Source organism: Megalobrama amblycephala, linkage group LG21, assembly GCF_018812025.1.
Source record: "Megalobrama amblycephala isolate DHTTF-2021 linkage group LG21, ASM1881202v1, whole genome shotgun sequence".
Lineage (NCBI taxonomy): Eukaryota > Metazoa > Chordata > Actinopteri > Cypriniformes > Xenocyprididae > Megalobrama > Megalobrama amblycephala.
In genome coordinates, this window is record NC_063064.1 from 30534227 (window position 1) to 30551507 (window position 17281).

Here is a 17281-nt window from a genome sequence, read left to right on the forward strand (position 1 = left end):
ATTCAAATAGAGGTATGAAAAAGTAAAACCCTGAAATTCACATCCTTTTGTACAGGCGCTCGCTTTGTCAACCCGCGGGGTCCTTCCAGCAGTCATTTGCGCAGAGCGTCACGTGATCGTTCTTTCCTGTCCGGACTCAGAGCACGCTATCATGGGTACGTGTGAGGCGACAATAAAACTTGACAAAACGCTGTAATATTTGATTTTACCTCACAATTTTTGGGGTTTACGTGTTGTTAAACGTTTCATGTATCGATTTAGAGTTAGTGGCGATCGCTATGAAGCCGTTTTTATAACTATTTTGTGTTTAATAATGGAGGCATCGTGGAGCGGCCATGAGCTGCACATACAAGCGTTAAAAACTGAGATGATCCTCATTTATTCTTTAATTCAGTGTTAAACAGGCTTATTATGTGTCTACATATTTTATTTTCAAAATTAAGGCTTCTTTAGGGTTATTTAAGACCGCATAATAACAGTAGATTGAATCTTTAGTGTTTCTTATATTGTTTTTGACTCTAAAATGATGAATCGGAACCAACCAGCGCTGTTATTGTGCTTTCTATGTTGATAAACATCTTCAAACTCTTGAAATCTGTAGTTTTATATCCTAATTTTTGTTAATGTAATTAATTTTTCCAGGAGCTCACTGCTTCTACGTTCAGTTAGACTGCTAACAGTGATTGTAAATTAATTGCCTAAATTACATTATTTGCTAACTGCATTCTTTAAATTGTGATGTTGACATGCATTCTCTGTAAAGCTGCTTTGAAATATGTATCGTGAAAAGCGCTATACAAATAAATGTGAATTGAATTAAATTTTAATATGGACGATTTTTAGTGACTTTTATATTTAATTCTATTCCATTTTATAGGTATAAAAGACTTCCTTATGATTGGAAATGTCATTGATGTTAACTGTGTGGGATTCTGGGTATATGAACATCTTGAAACTGCTGCTTTTTCTTATTCCTCTCTCTTTTTCCTCCTTTTAGGCAAGTGTCGTGGACTGCGTACTGCTAGAAAACTGCGGAACCACCGCCGCGAGCAGAAATGGCATGATAAACAGTATAAGAAGGCTCATTTGGGTACCGCTCTGAAGGCCAACCCCTTCGGTGGAGCTTCTCACGCCAAAGGCATTGTGCTTGAGAAAGTGTAAGATGATGTTCTTCAAGACATTGATGAATATGTGGGTTGATTAAGGAATAAATTGTTAACTTTCTGTTTGTCATGACAGTGGTGTTGAAGCCAAGCAGCCCAACTCTGCCATCAGGAAGTGCGTCAGGGTCCAGCTGATCAAGAACGGCAAGAAGATCACAGCTTTCGTGCCCAACGACGGCTGCTTGAATTTCATTGAGGTAAGCTGGATTTATGCGTGTGGAACTTTAAGAGAATATAAATCTACAGAATGAAGAGTGCATCATTTTTCTCTTTGTTCCAGGAAAACGATGAGGTTCTGGTGGCAGGATTCGGTCGTAAGGGACACGCCGTGGGTGATATCCCTGGTGTTCGTTTCAAGGTGGTGAAGGTGGCCAATGTTTCTCTTCTGGCTCTGTACAAAGGCAAGAAGGAGAGACCCAGATCATAATCTGTTCTTGGTGAAATCACAATAAAAGGAATTTTTTTTGTTCCATACACTGTCCGTTTGTGTCTCTTTTATATATAGAATGCTTTGAACTTTAGTGCCCGGTTTCACAGACTAAAACGCATGTTTTAACTGAAAGAAACTTGCACTGACTTATCTTAAAATGTCATTGCCATTGTTTTGCACACCAGTAATGTTTTTTTTCTAAGGCACATTTTAAAAAGTTAAATTAGGACAGCTAACTAAGGCCTTATTTAAATCTGTTTTGCTATCCAGGATCAGGTAACCCTTACTTTTATGCTGGTTTTTCAAAGCAAAATTGGATTGAATCATCCTGATCCAGATACACACTTTTTTTTTGTTAGATTACCAAATCTGGTTTACTACTCTACGGAGCCCCTGTAGGGACATCGGGATGAGAAAAATACTTCAATGCTTTTGCGTTCTCAGAAAAGTTTTGTGAGAAACTGTGTTTGTTCACAATGAACTTTGGTTAATCTATTATGATTTTATAAACTGTGATATAAAACATTTTATGGCTCCAAAATCTTTTTTACTTTACTGAAAGACTTAATAGTTAGCATAATGTCTATTTCTAATTACTTTAACAGTTAAACTAATAAATGAAAAATAAAAATATGGGTATTATGTTGTACAAATGTATTTTTTATCAGTTTTAAAGTTTTATTACATTTTTGTTCTGATCAGAATAATCCTGTTTTTTGGGGGGGATCAAACTAGGTATCCCAATCTTACTAAAAAGTTTTGAACAACACAAAATGATTTGATCCAGTTCAAGACCAAGATTGGATTTTGTGATCTAATCTGATTTCGGAATCCTTTTTTTCTTTTGAACAACACATTTTCAAGATTTGATCCAATCTGATAGCCAAAATCCGATCAGATTACTTTTGAACAACTCTGCCCAGAAGACCTAAAATGCAACTAGTTTCTTGGTTTTGGCCTATAAAAGTGTGTCATCTCTGCGGTACTCAATGGTGGAACAGAAACATGTTTTAAAGTTCCTGCTCTGCTGATGCTGAGTGACATTAAAATCTCATACTTGTAAGTTTTCATACTGGATGAGGCTCAGGTACAGTGGTGTTTCTGGATTGACAACAGTAAGAATTAATGTTTTATTACCAGTTCTGAAGATCAGTAGTAGTAATGGCCGCAAGTTATATTTATAGGTTATATTTTAAATATCTACAACTCAAATTCCGGAAAAGTTGGGACGTTTTTTGAATTTGAATGAAATGAAAACTAAAAATCTTTAAAATCACATGAGCCAATGTTTTATTCACAGTAGAGCATAGATAACATAAATGTTTAAACGGATAAATTTGACAAATTTTATCAATTTTATCCACTAAATGAGCTCATTTCAAATTTGATGCCTGCTACAGGTCTCAAAAAAGTTGTCGCAGAGGCAACAAATGGCTGAAAAAGCAAGACATTTTGAAAAGATTCAGCTGGGAGAACATCTAGCAACTAATTAAGTTAATTGATATCAGGTCTGTAACATGATTAGCTATAAAAGGAATGCCTTAAGGCAGGAACATACCTTTGTTCTTGGGCTGAAGTTAGCCCTCGTCGCCTTTTTTTTCCGGCATCGGAGCTCGTCGGGCCATCTGATCATTCTGATTGGCTGTTCAGCTACTGCCACCTGCTGGTATGGAAAGGTATTTCATCTTACGCAGGCGCAGAACCGACGTGCTACTTGGCTGTCGAGTGTGGGTTTGGTGTGTCAGGGCAACTTTGGACCCAGACGCTGCTGACGTGAGCCAACTTCGCAGTCTGTTTTCGTCGCCACTTGTTCGTTGGCTTGGTGTGTTTCTGCCTTTAAAGAGGCAGAGTCTCTCAGAAGAAAAGATGGGCAGAGACTCTCCAATCTGTGAAAGAGTGCGTAAAAAGTTTGTGGAATACTTTAAAAACAATGTTCCTCAAAGTCAAATTGCAAATCTCATCATCTGCAGTGCATCATCAAAATATTCAGAGAAACTGGAGAAATCTCTGTGCCTAAGGGACAAGGCCGAAGACCTTTATTGGATGCCCGTGGTCTTCAGCATGATTGTGTCAATGACATTACATTATGGGCCCAGGAATACTTCCAGAAACCACTGTCGGTAAACACGATCCGCCGTGCCATCTGCAGATGCCAACTAAAACACTGTCGGTAAACACAATCCGCCGTGCCATCTGCAGATGTCAACTAAACCACTGTCGGTAAACGCAATCCGCCGTGCCATCTGCAGATGCCAACTAAACCACTGTTGGTAAACACAATCGGCCGTGCCATCTGCAGATGCCAACTAAAGCACTGTCGGTAAAAACAATCGACCGTGCCATCTGCAGATGCCAACTAAAGCACTGTTGGTAAACACAATCCGCCGTGCCATCTGCAGATGCCAACTAAAGCACTGTCGGTAAACACAATCCGCCGTGCCATCTGCAGATGCCAACTAAACCTCTGTCGGTAAACAAAATCCGCCGTGCCATCTGCAGATGCCAACTAAACCACTGTCGGTAAACACAGTCCGCCGTGCCATCTGCAGATGCCAACTAAACCACTGTCGGTAAACACAATCCGCCGTGCCATCTGCAGATGCCAACTAAACCACTGTCGGTAAACACAATCTCCAGTGCCATCTGCAGATTCCAACTAAACCACTGTCGGTAAACACAATCCGCCGTGCCATCTGCAGATGCCAACTAAACCACTGTCGGTAAACACAATCTCCAGTGCCATCTGCAGATTCCAACTAAACCACTGTCGGTAAACACAATCTCCAGTGCCATCTGCAGATGCCAACTAAAGCACTGTCGGTAAACACAATCCGCCGTGCCATCTGCAGATGCCAACTAAACCACTGTCGGTAAACACAATCCGCCGTGCCATCTGCAGATGCCAACTAAAGCTCTATCATGCAAAAAGGAAGCCATATGTGAACATGGTCCAGAAGTGCCGTCGTGTCCTGTGGGCCAAGGCTCATTTAAAATGTTTCAAAATGGAAAAGTGTTCTATGGTCAGACAAGTCCAAATTTGACATTCTTGTTGGAAATCATGGACGCTGTGTCCTCCGGGCTTAAATTGTAATTTCTCAGTTTAGACATTTGCTATTTTATCTATGATTTATTGTGAATGAAATATTGGCTCATGTGATTTGAAAGTCTTTTAGTTTTCATTTTATTCAAATTTCAAAAACGTCCCAACTTTTCCAGAATTCGGGTTGTAATAATTAAATCAGAGTTTTCTCATTTGAGCTTAATAGCATGTGAATTAGTTGGTCAGGGTTACCAAGGTCAAAATCTAATATCCAGATCTGGAAAGTCAGGATTAAAAAGTCGATATAATTATTGTCAGTCTGTTAATTCTGGCTCATTGTGCTGCAAAACAAAAGTATTTTTCAAGTAGATGCGTTAAATAGGTTAATTCCAAAAACTTAAATCTGTTGATCGAAATAGACTTTTAAAAAGTTAAAAGTTATTATCGGAAAGTTATTTAAGTAATTATTTGGTCAAAGTTGTCATCTTACACTGGTGAACTGTCACAGGTGTCTGACTTCTCACGCAAATTTCAATAATATTCCCTCGAGGCACTAAAAATACCACCTAAAGTCTCTCAGGAAAAGCCTTACTGTCCACATGTGCAGCGGTCTGGATGTGAAGCTGGCCTGTTTCTCTCTGATTGACTGTGGCATCGAGCGCTGTGATTGGTCCAGGAATCCAGACGGCTCCTGGCCTCAAAATCACATCCAGACCATCACTAGTTTCATAACAGGTAAACCATGTGGGACTAAAACACATTTGTGACTCAAAATGCTGTGAACTATCAGTGAATCTGACTGCTCTGTTGTTATGTTCACTGGTTCATATAATGCATTCGGTCGGATTTCTAAAAGGAGACAGGTGTGGATTGGATCATGCATTCTGTGTTTTAAAAGTTGTGAGGAAATGATGTGGAAGAGACACAGTAAACACTGAATATGCCTCTCCAATATAGACACTAGATCAGGACGAGCTTACATTTCTATAGAACTCAAATTTGATTGTAGTTGCCAGAGAGTTGCTAATTAGTTGTTAGTGTGAATTATTTTGCTGACGGACCATTAAACATCTTGTAAGCTCCTTGCATTGCTTTGAGACAGATCCGGCTGGTGTTTCGGATACATTAATGTCAGGTTTTACCCATCTGAGCAGTATTTCATCTTATTTCAGGAGCAGCTGTTATTGTTTCTGGAACATTAGCCATCCAAGTGCACATGGGTGTAAAACGGGAACGGTCCGCTCCGGTGCCTTCATATGCACTACACCAATAACATTGATTTTCTGACTGAATGCAGATGTAACTCAACTGTATTTGAGAGCAGATCTGATTTTTCTCTTTAATATAATAAGATAGTAAGAAATTCCACACTCAAGCCCCTTATTCATGTAAGTTTATGCCTTTTCCCCCCATTTGCCAGGCAAAAAGTAATGCACTATTTGTCTGTTTGGCAAATGAAGGATTCCTTCAGATCACTAACCCTAGAAACAGCGACTCTTGACCTGAGGTAACCCCGTCCAGTTGAGTGTTTCTGCTGCAGTAGTTGTCGGGTTTCTCAGCCGGCGGCTCCTGTTCTGTCTGCTCTCTCTCGCTCTCTGCAGGTGGTGTTAATATAACAAGGCTTTGGCGGAGCAGACGTCCCGCTGCACCTGAGACTGATGTGTTCACAGGCTCTGAGATCTATAGAAGACGCCACAGTTTACAGCTTTCCTGTGCTGGTGTGTTTGGCTATACAAGCACGCCGAAACTAGTGAAAAGACTCCCAACATTTTATTTTATTTTAGTTTTTGTCTTTCATATTTACAGATGCTTTAAGTTGAACTGTTTAATCTATTTCTTATTTTATCAAAAAATGCTGATTAAAAATGCTAAATAATCATGTTTATTTCTGAGATAACTCACTAAATTAAACAAGAACATAAAGAGATTAGCAAGCTGTTTGGAAATCAGACTCTCATTTTATTATTTTATTTTATTTCATTTCATTTTATTATTTCTTTACTTGTTTATTTAGTTCTGTCTTTTAATTTCTTTTATCAAAACTTTTTTTTTTGCATAAAATTTAATTAAAAATGCAAAATAGTCATATTTATTTCTGAGAGAATTTACTAAATTAAACATGCAACATAAAAAAATTAGCAAGATGCTTAGAAATAAGTGAAAGGAAAAGACTCCACAATTTTATTTTATTCTATTTATGTTATTTATTGTGCTTCATTTTATTTTATTATTTTATTTCTTTTTCTTTTACTATTTAATCTCTTGTTTTATTTTATCGAAACTTTTTTTGCATAAAATTTGATTTAAAGAAATGCAAAATAATCATATTTTTTCTGAGATAATAACTCAACGAACATGCAACGTAAAGAAAATGTTATTTTATTTCTTTATTTCGTATTATTATTATTTTATTTTATTATTTTTATTTATTTCCTATATATAGTTTATAGCTGTTTATTTTTAAAAAAAAAACTATTTAATCTCTTCTTTTATTTTATCAACTTTTTTTGCATAAAATTTAAAAAAAATGCAAAATAATCATTTTTTTCTGAGATCATAACTCACCAAACATGCAATGTAAAAAATGTTATTTTATTTTTTTATTTCATATTTATTTTAGTTTAAAATTTTTTATTTAGTTTAGTCTGTCTTTCCTATATACAGTTTATAAACTGTTTATTAAACTACAGTTTATTAAACTAGTTAATCTCTTATTTTATGAAAACTTTTTTTCGCATTAAAACTGGATTTTAAAAAAAGCAAAATAATCATTTTTTTTTCTGAGATAATAACTCAATAAACATGCAACGTAAAGAGATTAGAAAGCAAGGAAAAGACTACAAAATTTTATTTTATTTTATTTTTGTTTAATCTGTTTTTCCTATATATAGTTTACAGCTGATTATATTTTTTTAAAACTATTTAGTCTCTTATTTTATTTTATAAAATTGGATTAATGCAAATGCAAAATAATCATATATTAGTTTTGAGATAATATCTTGCTAAATTAAACATGCAATTTAAAGTTATTAGCAAGTTTGGAAATCATTGAAAGGAAAAGACTCCAAAATGCTATTTTATTTGTTTTTTTTTTATTTTAATTTGTTTTATTATATATATATAGTCTGTGTTTCCTATTTAATTTACAGTTGCTAATTTTATCAATCACGTTTTGTAATAAATCTACATAAAATTGAATTAAATGCTAAATAATTTAATTTAATTAGGCCAAACTCCAAGCTTTACTAATGAATATTCGCACCTCCTGTTACACAGTTGCTGGTTGTCATTGATTAAGTGAATCAGGGTTTATTGATCTCTGAGATTCACACCATTACAGTCTTCCCTGAACAATCACACGATTCATTAATGCAATCAATATCATTTATAAATAGATAAACCTTAAGAAGTCTTGTGTGAGATGCACTAATGGAGGTGCTCTCAAAACTATTGCTGGATTACGTTACATGCATGTTAAAAAAGAAATGGCATAAAATAAAGCACACAAATCTGATGCTTCTTTGTTCTTCACAGACATGATCCAGCCAAGACATTCTCAAAGGAGATTACAGGCCGAGACAAACCTCCTTCCAAAAGATGAATGAAACGGCGCAATATAAGAGGATTCTGGGCAGATTAGGACAGGAACACATAAGGTGAGATATGAAGTGATGAAATATGTTTTGTCAGATTGGTGTCAAGCCGGTCCTGGCCTAGAATCAAGCATAATTGCTTAATCTCTGACCGTTTGATTCTTCTTAACCCAAAACCTGAAGTTCTGTGTGTGCTGAAGCAGCATTTGAGTGTGTTTGATGTCTGACAGACATATGAAACTATCACTGGATTACAGTTCTCATTGGACTTCCAAAAGTTATTATTTATATATACATAAATTTGGATTAAAAATGCAAAACAATCTTATTTATTTCTGTGATATTTCACTAAATTAAACATGCATAATGCATATTGCATAATTTGTAATAGTAGGCAGTATTCTAGTATTCTATTCCGCACAGATAGAATCTGAATCAGTCAAACCTATTGAACGTCGCCATCTAGTGTTCAGATGCATGATGTTATTATTATTCTCTCTCAAATGCTGTTTCCTCTCGATCAGATCATCCATTAAACAATAAAATATCACACTCATCTTCAGTGTATGGTACGACAGCCCAGTATGCATGAAGCATCAGGCAACAATGATGCCATGGCCAAAAATGAGGATACCGTGGGACATTTTATGTTTTTAAACTGGATTCCAGGGACCACAATGGAGTGCTAAGGGGTAGGTGGAAAATTTAACAGTGTAAAAAATAAAAAATAAAAATAAGATTTAACTAACTAAATTAAATTAAAATATAATAAAAGAATAATAATAAAAAATAAATTTAATTTAAATTATACATTTGATAAAAAATTATTTAAATAAAATAAAATTGTATTTTTATTTGTTATTTTATTTAAATAAAAAATAGATAACTACATAAATTAAATAAATAATAAATAAAAATTATTAAAATAAATAAAAATAAGATTAAACAAACTAAATAAATAAATTAGATTAAAATAAAAAATAATTAAAATAAATAAAATTTAAATTAATACATTTGATTAAAATAAAAAATAAATAATAATAATAATAATAACTACATCATTAAAATGGTTAAAATAAATAAAAATAAGATTAAACAAACTAAATCAATAAATTAGATTAAAATAAGAAATTAATTTAAAAAAATGTAATTTAGATTTATACATTTGATTAAATAAAATAATTTTACAAAAATTATTTAAATAAAAAATAAGTAACTACATAAATAAAAAAATATTAAAATAGATAAAAATAAGATTAAACAAACTAAATAAATAATTGAATAAATAAATTAGATTAAAATATAAATTTTATTTAAATGAATACATCTGATTACAAATTATTTAAATAAAATATAAATAACTACATAAACAAAAAATATTAAAATAAATAAAAATAAGATTAAACAAGCTAAGTAAATAAATTATATTAAAATAAAATAATTAAAATAAATTTAATTTAAATGAATACATTTGATTAAAATAAAAAATAAAATAAATAAAACGTATTTAAATAAAAAATTAACTACATAAAAATGATTAAAATTTCATAAAACTAAATAAATAAAACTAATAAATACAAATAAGTAAAATGTAAAAATGAATAAACAAAAATATACAATATTTATTTTATAAAAATATTATGATTAAAATAAATTAAATTAGATTTAAATAAATAATACGTTATACATTCGATTCAAATATGATGATAAATAAATAAATACAATACATCTAACAGTACAGTACAGTGAGTAGAAAATGTTATAATGTAAAATAATAGAAATAAATAAATATTTTACACAGCCTTCATACATGAAACCATTTATTTGCCTTTTAAATTTTAGGATTGGGGTCCTGTGCATGAGGATGATCATATTTGGGGGTCCGTGGCGTCTGAAAGATTGAAAAGCCCTGCGCTAAAGTGCTCTTCTGTGTCGCATGATCAGGTATTTATAGAAGAACTCTGACCTAAATAACCTGCGGTCAATGCCAATGCCCCCCCGAACCTACAGAGGACCAAACAACAACAACACTGACTGACAGAAGAAGGTAACGTGAAAATGCAGCAGCTAATAATGTGGACATTACATTTGAAGCTCTTGTAAGTCTGTATGTGCAGCTAAAGAGGGTTTGAAAACAAAACATTGATTTGCTCATGCTCAGTTTTAGACTTGCACGTGGTGTTATTTACAGTTTTAATCACATGGGCTGCAGATAGTCGGCGTGCAGATCGCAGGTGTTTTCTGTACCAGGTTCTCAGGAGATCTGCCTCATTATCAACATCCACCAAGACAGTGTCATGGATTTGGAACCATCCAGAGGGATTTTTGACGATGATGTGGCGACTCAACTCATGATCGAACAGAGTCTCCTGCAGCGCCACAAGCAATGCCAGATCAAGAGCGCTGTGTCTGGTGACGCCCGCAGGTCAGAGACACTTCCTGCTGTCAGTCAGTTCAGATTCACAGCTGATATCTGAATGAAATGTGCTGTTTTGTGTCTGCAGGATCATTCAGATCAGCCCTGAGAGAGAGAAGATATTCAGTGCAATAAAGCATGGTATGAATAACATATACAGATTATATTTCACCCCAAAATCAAAAATAAAAAGAATAGAAAAGAAAATTTATTTTAATTAAATTTTTTTTTTGAGATTGTAACAGTATTTTCATGCCAAAATACAATTTAATTTAATTGATTTTAGTTACAAAATATGTAAATAAACAAATAAATAAATTTATGTATACATATATTCATATAATTTATTAAATTAAAATTTTATTTAAATGATAAATAAATAACTATTTGATTAAAATAACATTTTATTTAACTAAATAAACAGTATTTTCATACCAAATACCATTTAATTTAATTTATTTTATTTTAGTTATAAATATATAAAATAAAAATGTATTTAAATAAATAATAAATTAAAACAACCACATTTCATTAAAATAAAATAATTAAAATAAATAACATTTGATTTAAATAAAAAATTAATAACTACATAAATGAAAACATTTAATTAAAAATAAATAAATTAAAATTTATTTTTGATTTAAATAAAATAAATAAATTTATAAAACAAAATAAATAAGTAAAACCTGACTTAAATAAAGATAGACCATTAAGATTTGTTATATATATATCATCTATTTATATATATATACACACACACACACACACACACACAAACACACACACATATACTGTATATATATATATATATATATATATATATATATATATATATATATATATATATATATATATATATATATATATATATATATTTATTCCTATATTTCTTTCTAAAGCTGCTTTTTAAAAAATGTCTATTTGATGCTTTTCTCATTTAACACAATAATGACTTTAAATGATCTCAGCCAAATTTAAAAATTAGATAACATTTTTTAATTGCTTTTAATCTAACATAATATTTAATAATAATAATATTATGCCAAATAATATAATAATAATATTTTATAATATATTAATAATAATAATAATTATTATTATTTATTTGTTTATTTTTGAGTGATATATGACCTAGACATCTTCATGTCAGGTTTCATGAGTTTCACCTGAATATATTATTAAATACAATTATTATCATCACATTTAAATAGTAAATGTAATTTCTCTGCTGAAAATACTTCATTAATTTCATGCTGTGCAGGTTTATGGTAGTTAGTGTTGGTTTGGTGTTAGTCTAGCAGTTTCTCTCAATGGTTTATCAGGTGATGAAAACGCCCTCCGTAAGCTGGCTGTCCATCAGCATGCCTTCTCTGAAGAGGACGACACAGGCTTCCTGCCCTTACATGAGGCCGCCATACAGAACAACCAGAACATCCTCCAGATCACATTCACGGGTTTGTCGTGAGGATGATCATAGTTCATAATGTGTTTTACTCACATCAGGACAGGAGTAACTGTGATTTCATCTGTTCAACAGCCTCTCCTGAGGATGCAAAGCACAGAAAGACTCACATGGGCAAGACCGCTCTCTTCTTAGCTGTGGAAAAAGGTCTTTTGGACAACGCTTGTTTCCTGCTGGACAACGGCAGCAGTCCAGACAGCCTGGATAAAGAGGAAGACTCGCCTCTCGTTGTAGGTCAGAAAAGCCCCTCGTTCTTCAATTGGAGTTACAAATGAGAGGCAGAGTTTGTGAATATATATCCAAATCTTTTTATTCCCACAGCTGTAAGAAATAACCACTATGACATGACAAAGCTTCTGCTCAACTTCAGCGCCAGAGTTAACCAGGAGGGGGCGCACCGCAGGACTGCCCTGCATGAAGCCGCTCGACTGGGCCTGACGGATTTCGTGGATCTGCTGTTGAAGTACGGAGCTCATCCTGATGCCAGAAGCTCCTACGGCCTGACCCCGTTAGCACTGGCTGCACAGGCGGGACACCTGGAGATCATCCGAACGCTTCTCCGGAGAGGTCAGGAGTGAACCGGGATACAGCCCGGGGTTATTAGAGTTCACTAAAAACTAAAACCATAATAAAAAATAAATAAATAAATAAAAATGAAATTAATAAAGAATGTATAGACATATAAAAAATAACAAAAACACGACACAATTACTAGAACTTAAATTAAAAATTAAAAATTAAATATTAAATATTACAAATTAAAAAATTAAAAAATTCTAAAAATTTCTAAAAAATTCTAAAAAATTCTAAAAAAAGATTTTCTAAAAATTAAAAAAATAAAACTAATTCAAAATATTAATAAAAACAATAACAGTGTCTTAATGATACTAAAATAACACATAAAATATTATCGTAATTATAAGATTTATTGTGTTTTGTCTAAAAACTTTGGCTCTGTTTCTGTGGTTTGAAAAGCAATGTTTGGCATTTACCTGAAATAAATAAACATTAACTAAAATAAAATTAAAAAAATATATTAAAAATGTAAACTTTTTTTTATTTCAGTTAACGTTTATTTATTTCAAACATTGCTTTGTTTTTAGACAAAACACAATACATCATACATACCCTAACCCTAACGTTAACTGAAATAAAATTAAAAATATATATATAAAATGTAAACTTTTTTTATTTCACCTACTTGCAACATTTCTCATTTTTATTTACTTTAACTTGACATACTAAAAATTACTAAAAATGAATAAAAAAAACTGTAACTAAAAACTTGAACTAAAATCAAAATTAAGACATTTATTTTATTGCATGCTGTGAATTTAAATAATAATAAATAAACAGATAAAGTCTAATAAAATAAACATTAAATGTGTATTTTGGATGTTTTCTTTCTATTAGTCTGAAAAAAAAAATGACCAAAATTGATCAGTGCATGAAAAAAAAACTTTTGCCTTAAAATATATTAAAATATGTGTTTTATTTCCATAATATGCATGCAAAATAAAATCTATATTCTTTATTTGTGTTAAAATGTTGTATTGTTGCAATTACATATCAGGATTCTTGTTGGGAACTTGCCGATTTTGTTATAAACTTAATGAAATCTGTATTTTAAAACAAAAATGTAACTTTATATTTAATTTCTTTGCATGGAACATCAAATGAGCAGATAATAACAACACTGATTTTATGAAATTATTATTCCACGCTGTTAATACCCCAGTGAGAACCGCCCACAATCAAAAACCTACAACTTCCCATGAAGGAAAAACAATGAAAAGAAGAAAACACCACCACAATACTGATATCCTAACAAACACAGCTCTTTAATTAATTAATTAAGGTCTTGAGGATTAGCCAGCGAGTAATATAAGAAGGCCAAAAATGTAATCCAAAAATGGCCAGAAGTGGATCTGCATCAACATTTATGGCAAAGGCATCCCTCAAAGTGTTCGAAAATGTAACTTTTAACAATGCACAGTCATGCAAACATGTAAATAATAAAAGCGTGTGTTGGTGTTCAGGTGCTGATGTGGAGTCTCAGGCTCAGGATAGCGCAACCATACTGTTTGAGGCGTCTGCTTCAGGAAACCCTGACGTCATATCATTACTGCTGGAGTACGGGGCGGATGCAAACGTGCCCAAACACACGGGACACCTTCCCATCCACAGAGTGGCCCATCGTGGACATGTGAAGTTAGTGCACATATAGGTTACTTCTATGACTGAATGGATGTAATGAAGCATGGTGAAGCTTCATATTTTTTATGGAAACCATGATACACTGTTTTTAAGGATTCTTTGATGAATAGAAAATTCAAAAGAACAGTTTTTATTTAAATTCTAAATCTTCTGCAACATTCTAAATGTCTTTACTGTAACTTTTGATCAATTTAATGTTTCTTTTCAGAATAAAACTCTTCTAAATTGACCGTTTACAAAGACCCGCCTCCTTTAGTTACTGTTGCTATGTCTGTTGCTATGTTTCATGCAGTGAAAAATACATTGTGGAGTAAAGAGGACATTGACAACGTATCGACAGACAAGACAGAGCGGGTTACTTTTGATATGAAGTCTCAAATTTTTTATTTTTAAAGAAATTTAAACAATAAATACCATTTTGTGGCTCTTTAATGTGTCGTGACAGATCACTGTAGCGCCTCATGAGCCGATCATCTCTTCTTAGTTAATTTATATCATCAAATAAACATAAATGAACCACATTTCAACCACAGAAAGATGTCAGTACGAATCATTTTTCAAGTTCAAGTCCACCGATGTTAATCTGCGAACTCCCCTGATTGCTTTGTCGGGCAAAATGGCGGATTCAGTGTTATGATTGGTTAGATCGCCTGTCAATCAAACTCCCGGCGAAGGGTCAATTAGCATAACAAATCATGAAACACTAATAAATCTCCCACTTAACATTAATCTTGTATTATATAACACTTAATTTTAACATTTACTCTCTTTCGAGTGTCATGGGCAAAGCATGCTGGGAAATACAAATCCCAGCCCAGTTTCAGTTAAACTTAAGTTTGTCTAAATTAAAAGAAATAAGTTCATAAAACTCAAAACAATGAAACTGTTCAGTTTACTTAAAGGGTTAGTTCACCAAAAAATGAAAATTCTGTCATTTATTACTCACCCTCATGTCGTTCCACACCTGTAAGACCTTCATTAATCTTTAGAACACAAATTGAGATATTTTTGATGAAATCTGATGGTTCAGTGAGGCCTGCATAGCCAGCAATGACATTTCCTCTCTCAAGATCCATTAATGTACTAAAAACATATTTAAACCAGTTCATGTGAGTACAGTGGTTCAATATTAATATTATAAAGCGACGAGAATATTTTTGGTGCACCAAAAAAAACAAAATAACGACTTATATAGTGATGGCCGATTTCAAAACACTGCTTCAGGAAGCTTTGGAGCGTTATGAATCTTGTGTCGAATCTGCTGTTCGGAGCGCCAAAGTCACGTGATTTCAGCAGTTTGACACGTGATCCGAATCATGATTCGATACGCTGATTCATTTGTGCTCCGATGCTCCCTGAAGCAGTGTTTTGAAATCGGCCATCACTAAATAAGTCGTTATTTTGTTTTTTTGGCGCACCAAAAATATTCTCATCGCTTTATAATATTAATATTGAACCACTGTACTCACATGAACTGATTTAAATATGTTTTTAGTACATTAATGGATCTTGAGAGAGGAAATGTCATTACTGGCTATGGAGGCCTCACTGAGCCATCGGATTTCAACAAAAATATCTTAATTTGTGTTCCGAAGATGAATGAAGGTCTTACGGGTGTGGAACGACATGAGGGTGAGTAATAAATGACATTATTTTCATTTTTGGGTGAACTAACCCTTTAAAATATATCATTTCTGTGAACTTGAAAGAAAAAGAAAATGCTGAATACTCATAAAAGTTGATTTGACTGAACTATTTTGTTTAATTTAAGTTTGTCCTACTCAAACCAATTAATTATTTTGAGCGTTAGGGTTTACAATGCAGTTATTGCACCAAACTGAATCAACACTGAACTGATTTCAAATGAATAATGACTGTTTCCTGTTGTCTATGTAGAGCTGCTTTACAGCAGAATTGAATTCTGTTTGCATCGATTATTTTCATGTTTCTCACTGTAAAGCGGCTTTGAAACATCTGTATTGTCTAATTAAAGCTCTATATAAATAATGTTGAGTTGAGGTCGTGTGCGCAGGGCTCTGGCTCTCCTGATTCCCATCACGTCGTGGGAGGCGGTGGATGACAGTGGAATCAGTCCTCTTCATTCAGCAGCGGCTGGAGGACACACACAGTGTCTGGAGATGCTGCTGAAAGCTGGTTACGACCCCAACTTCATGCTTCACCCATGGGTGCGGCGCAGCTATGATGACAAGCGCCAATCTGCGCTGTACTTCGCCGTATCCAATGACGACATCGCCTCCGCCAGAGTTTTACTGGAGGCTGGAGCGATGCCCAACCAGGACCCCGTCAAATGCCTCCAGGTGGCGCTGCGTCTGGGCAACTATGAGCTTATCAACATGTTGCTTCGATATGGAGCCAATGTGAATTACTTCTGCAGGGTGAACACCACTCACTTCCCCTCGGCCTTACAGTACGCTCTGAAGGACGAGGTGGTGCTGCGGATGCTGTGTAACTATGGTTACGATGTGGAGCGATGCTTTGACTGTCCGTACGGGGACGGATCACATGTGCCTGATGGTTATGAGGGCTGGAGTGATACTGTCATTAAAGACACCCTGGTGACTCACTTCAGAGAGTTTGATTTTGACATTTGATTCAATGTTTTGAACTTGTTTTGAATGCTCTTCTCCTCTCTCTGTAGTTCTGTGAGGTCATTTGTGTTTCATGGCTGAAGCATCTCACAGGAAGCGTGGTCCGCATCATGCTGGATTACGTAGATCACGCGACCTTTTGCTCCAAACTGAAGGCTGTGCTCATGGAGCAAAAACAGTGGACTGAAATATGTCAAATTCAAGGTATGTACAGTAATATATATATATATATATATATATAATTTTTTGATATATTTTTTTTATGTAAATCAGCAGTAAAAACACAATACAAATTATATATATATATATATATATATATATATATATATATAATTTATTTAAAAAATAATA

At 33.4% G+C, this 17281-nt stretch overlaps 2 protein-coding genes across 2 annotated transcripts in view; both read left to right on the forward strand.

The window, feature by feature from the left end:
• Positions 1-14: 14 nt before the first annotated feature.
• Positions 15-1637, forward strand: rps23 (ribosomal protein S23). Its single transcript, XM_048173040.1, has 4 exons — positions 15-155; positions 998-1157; positions 1240-1360; positions 1444-1637. Exons 1-4 carry the CDS (start codon positions 152-154, stop codon positions 1588-1590), a joined length of 432 nt encoding a protein of 143 aa, XP_048028997.1. The 5' UTR covers positions 15-151; the 3' UTR covers positions 1591-1637.
• Positions 1638-10102: 8465 nt separating this feature from the next.
• The window catches only part of asb14a (ankyrin repeat and SOCS box containing 14a), a 9001-nt gene continuing 1822 nt past the window's right edge, over positions 10103-17281 (forward strand). The window contains exons 1-8 of the mRNA XM_048173356.1: positions 10103-10651; positions 10731-10783; positions 11965-12096; positions 12180-12338; positions 12426-12671; positions 14144-14315; positions 16354-16897; positions 16981-17134. Coding sequence (XP_048029313.1) covers positions 10524-10651; positions 10731-10783; positions 11965-12096; positions 12180-12338; positions 12426-12671; positions 14144-14315; positions 16354-16897; positions 16981-17134 — 1588 coding nt within the window. The 5' untranslated portion in view covers positions 10103-10523. The remainder of the gene's footprint in view (positions 10652-10730; positions 10784-11964; positions 12097-12179; positions 12339-12425; positions 12672-14143; positions 14316-16353; positions 16898-16980; positions 17135-17281) is intronic.

Coding starts and splice junctions, on each gene's coding strand:
- rps23 (XM_048173040.1), top strand. Junction 1,158..1,239: donor GGCATTGTGCTTGAGAAAGT/GTAAGATGATGT, acceptor TTGTCATGACAG/TGGTGTTGAAGCCAAGCAGC. Junction 1,361..1,443: donor GCTGCTTGAATTTCATTGAG/GTAAGCTGGATT, acceptor TCTTTGTTCCAG/GAAAACGATGAGGTTCTGGT.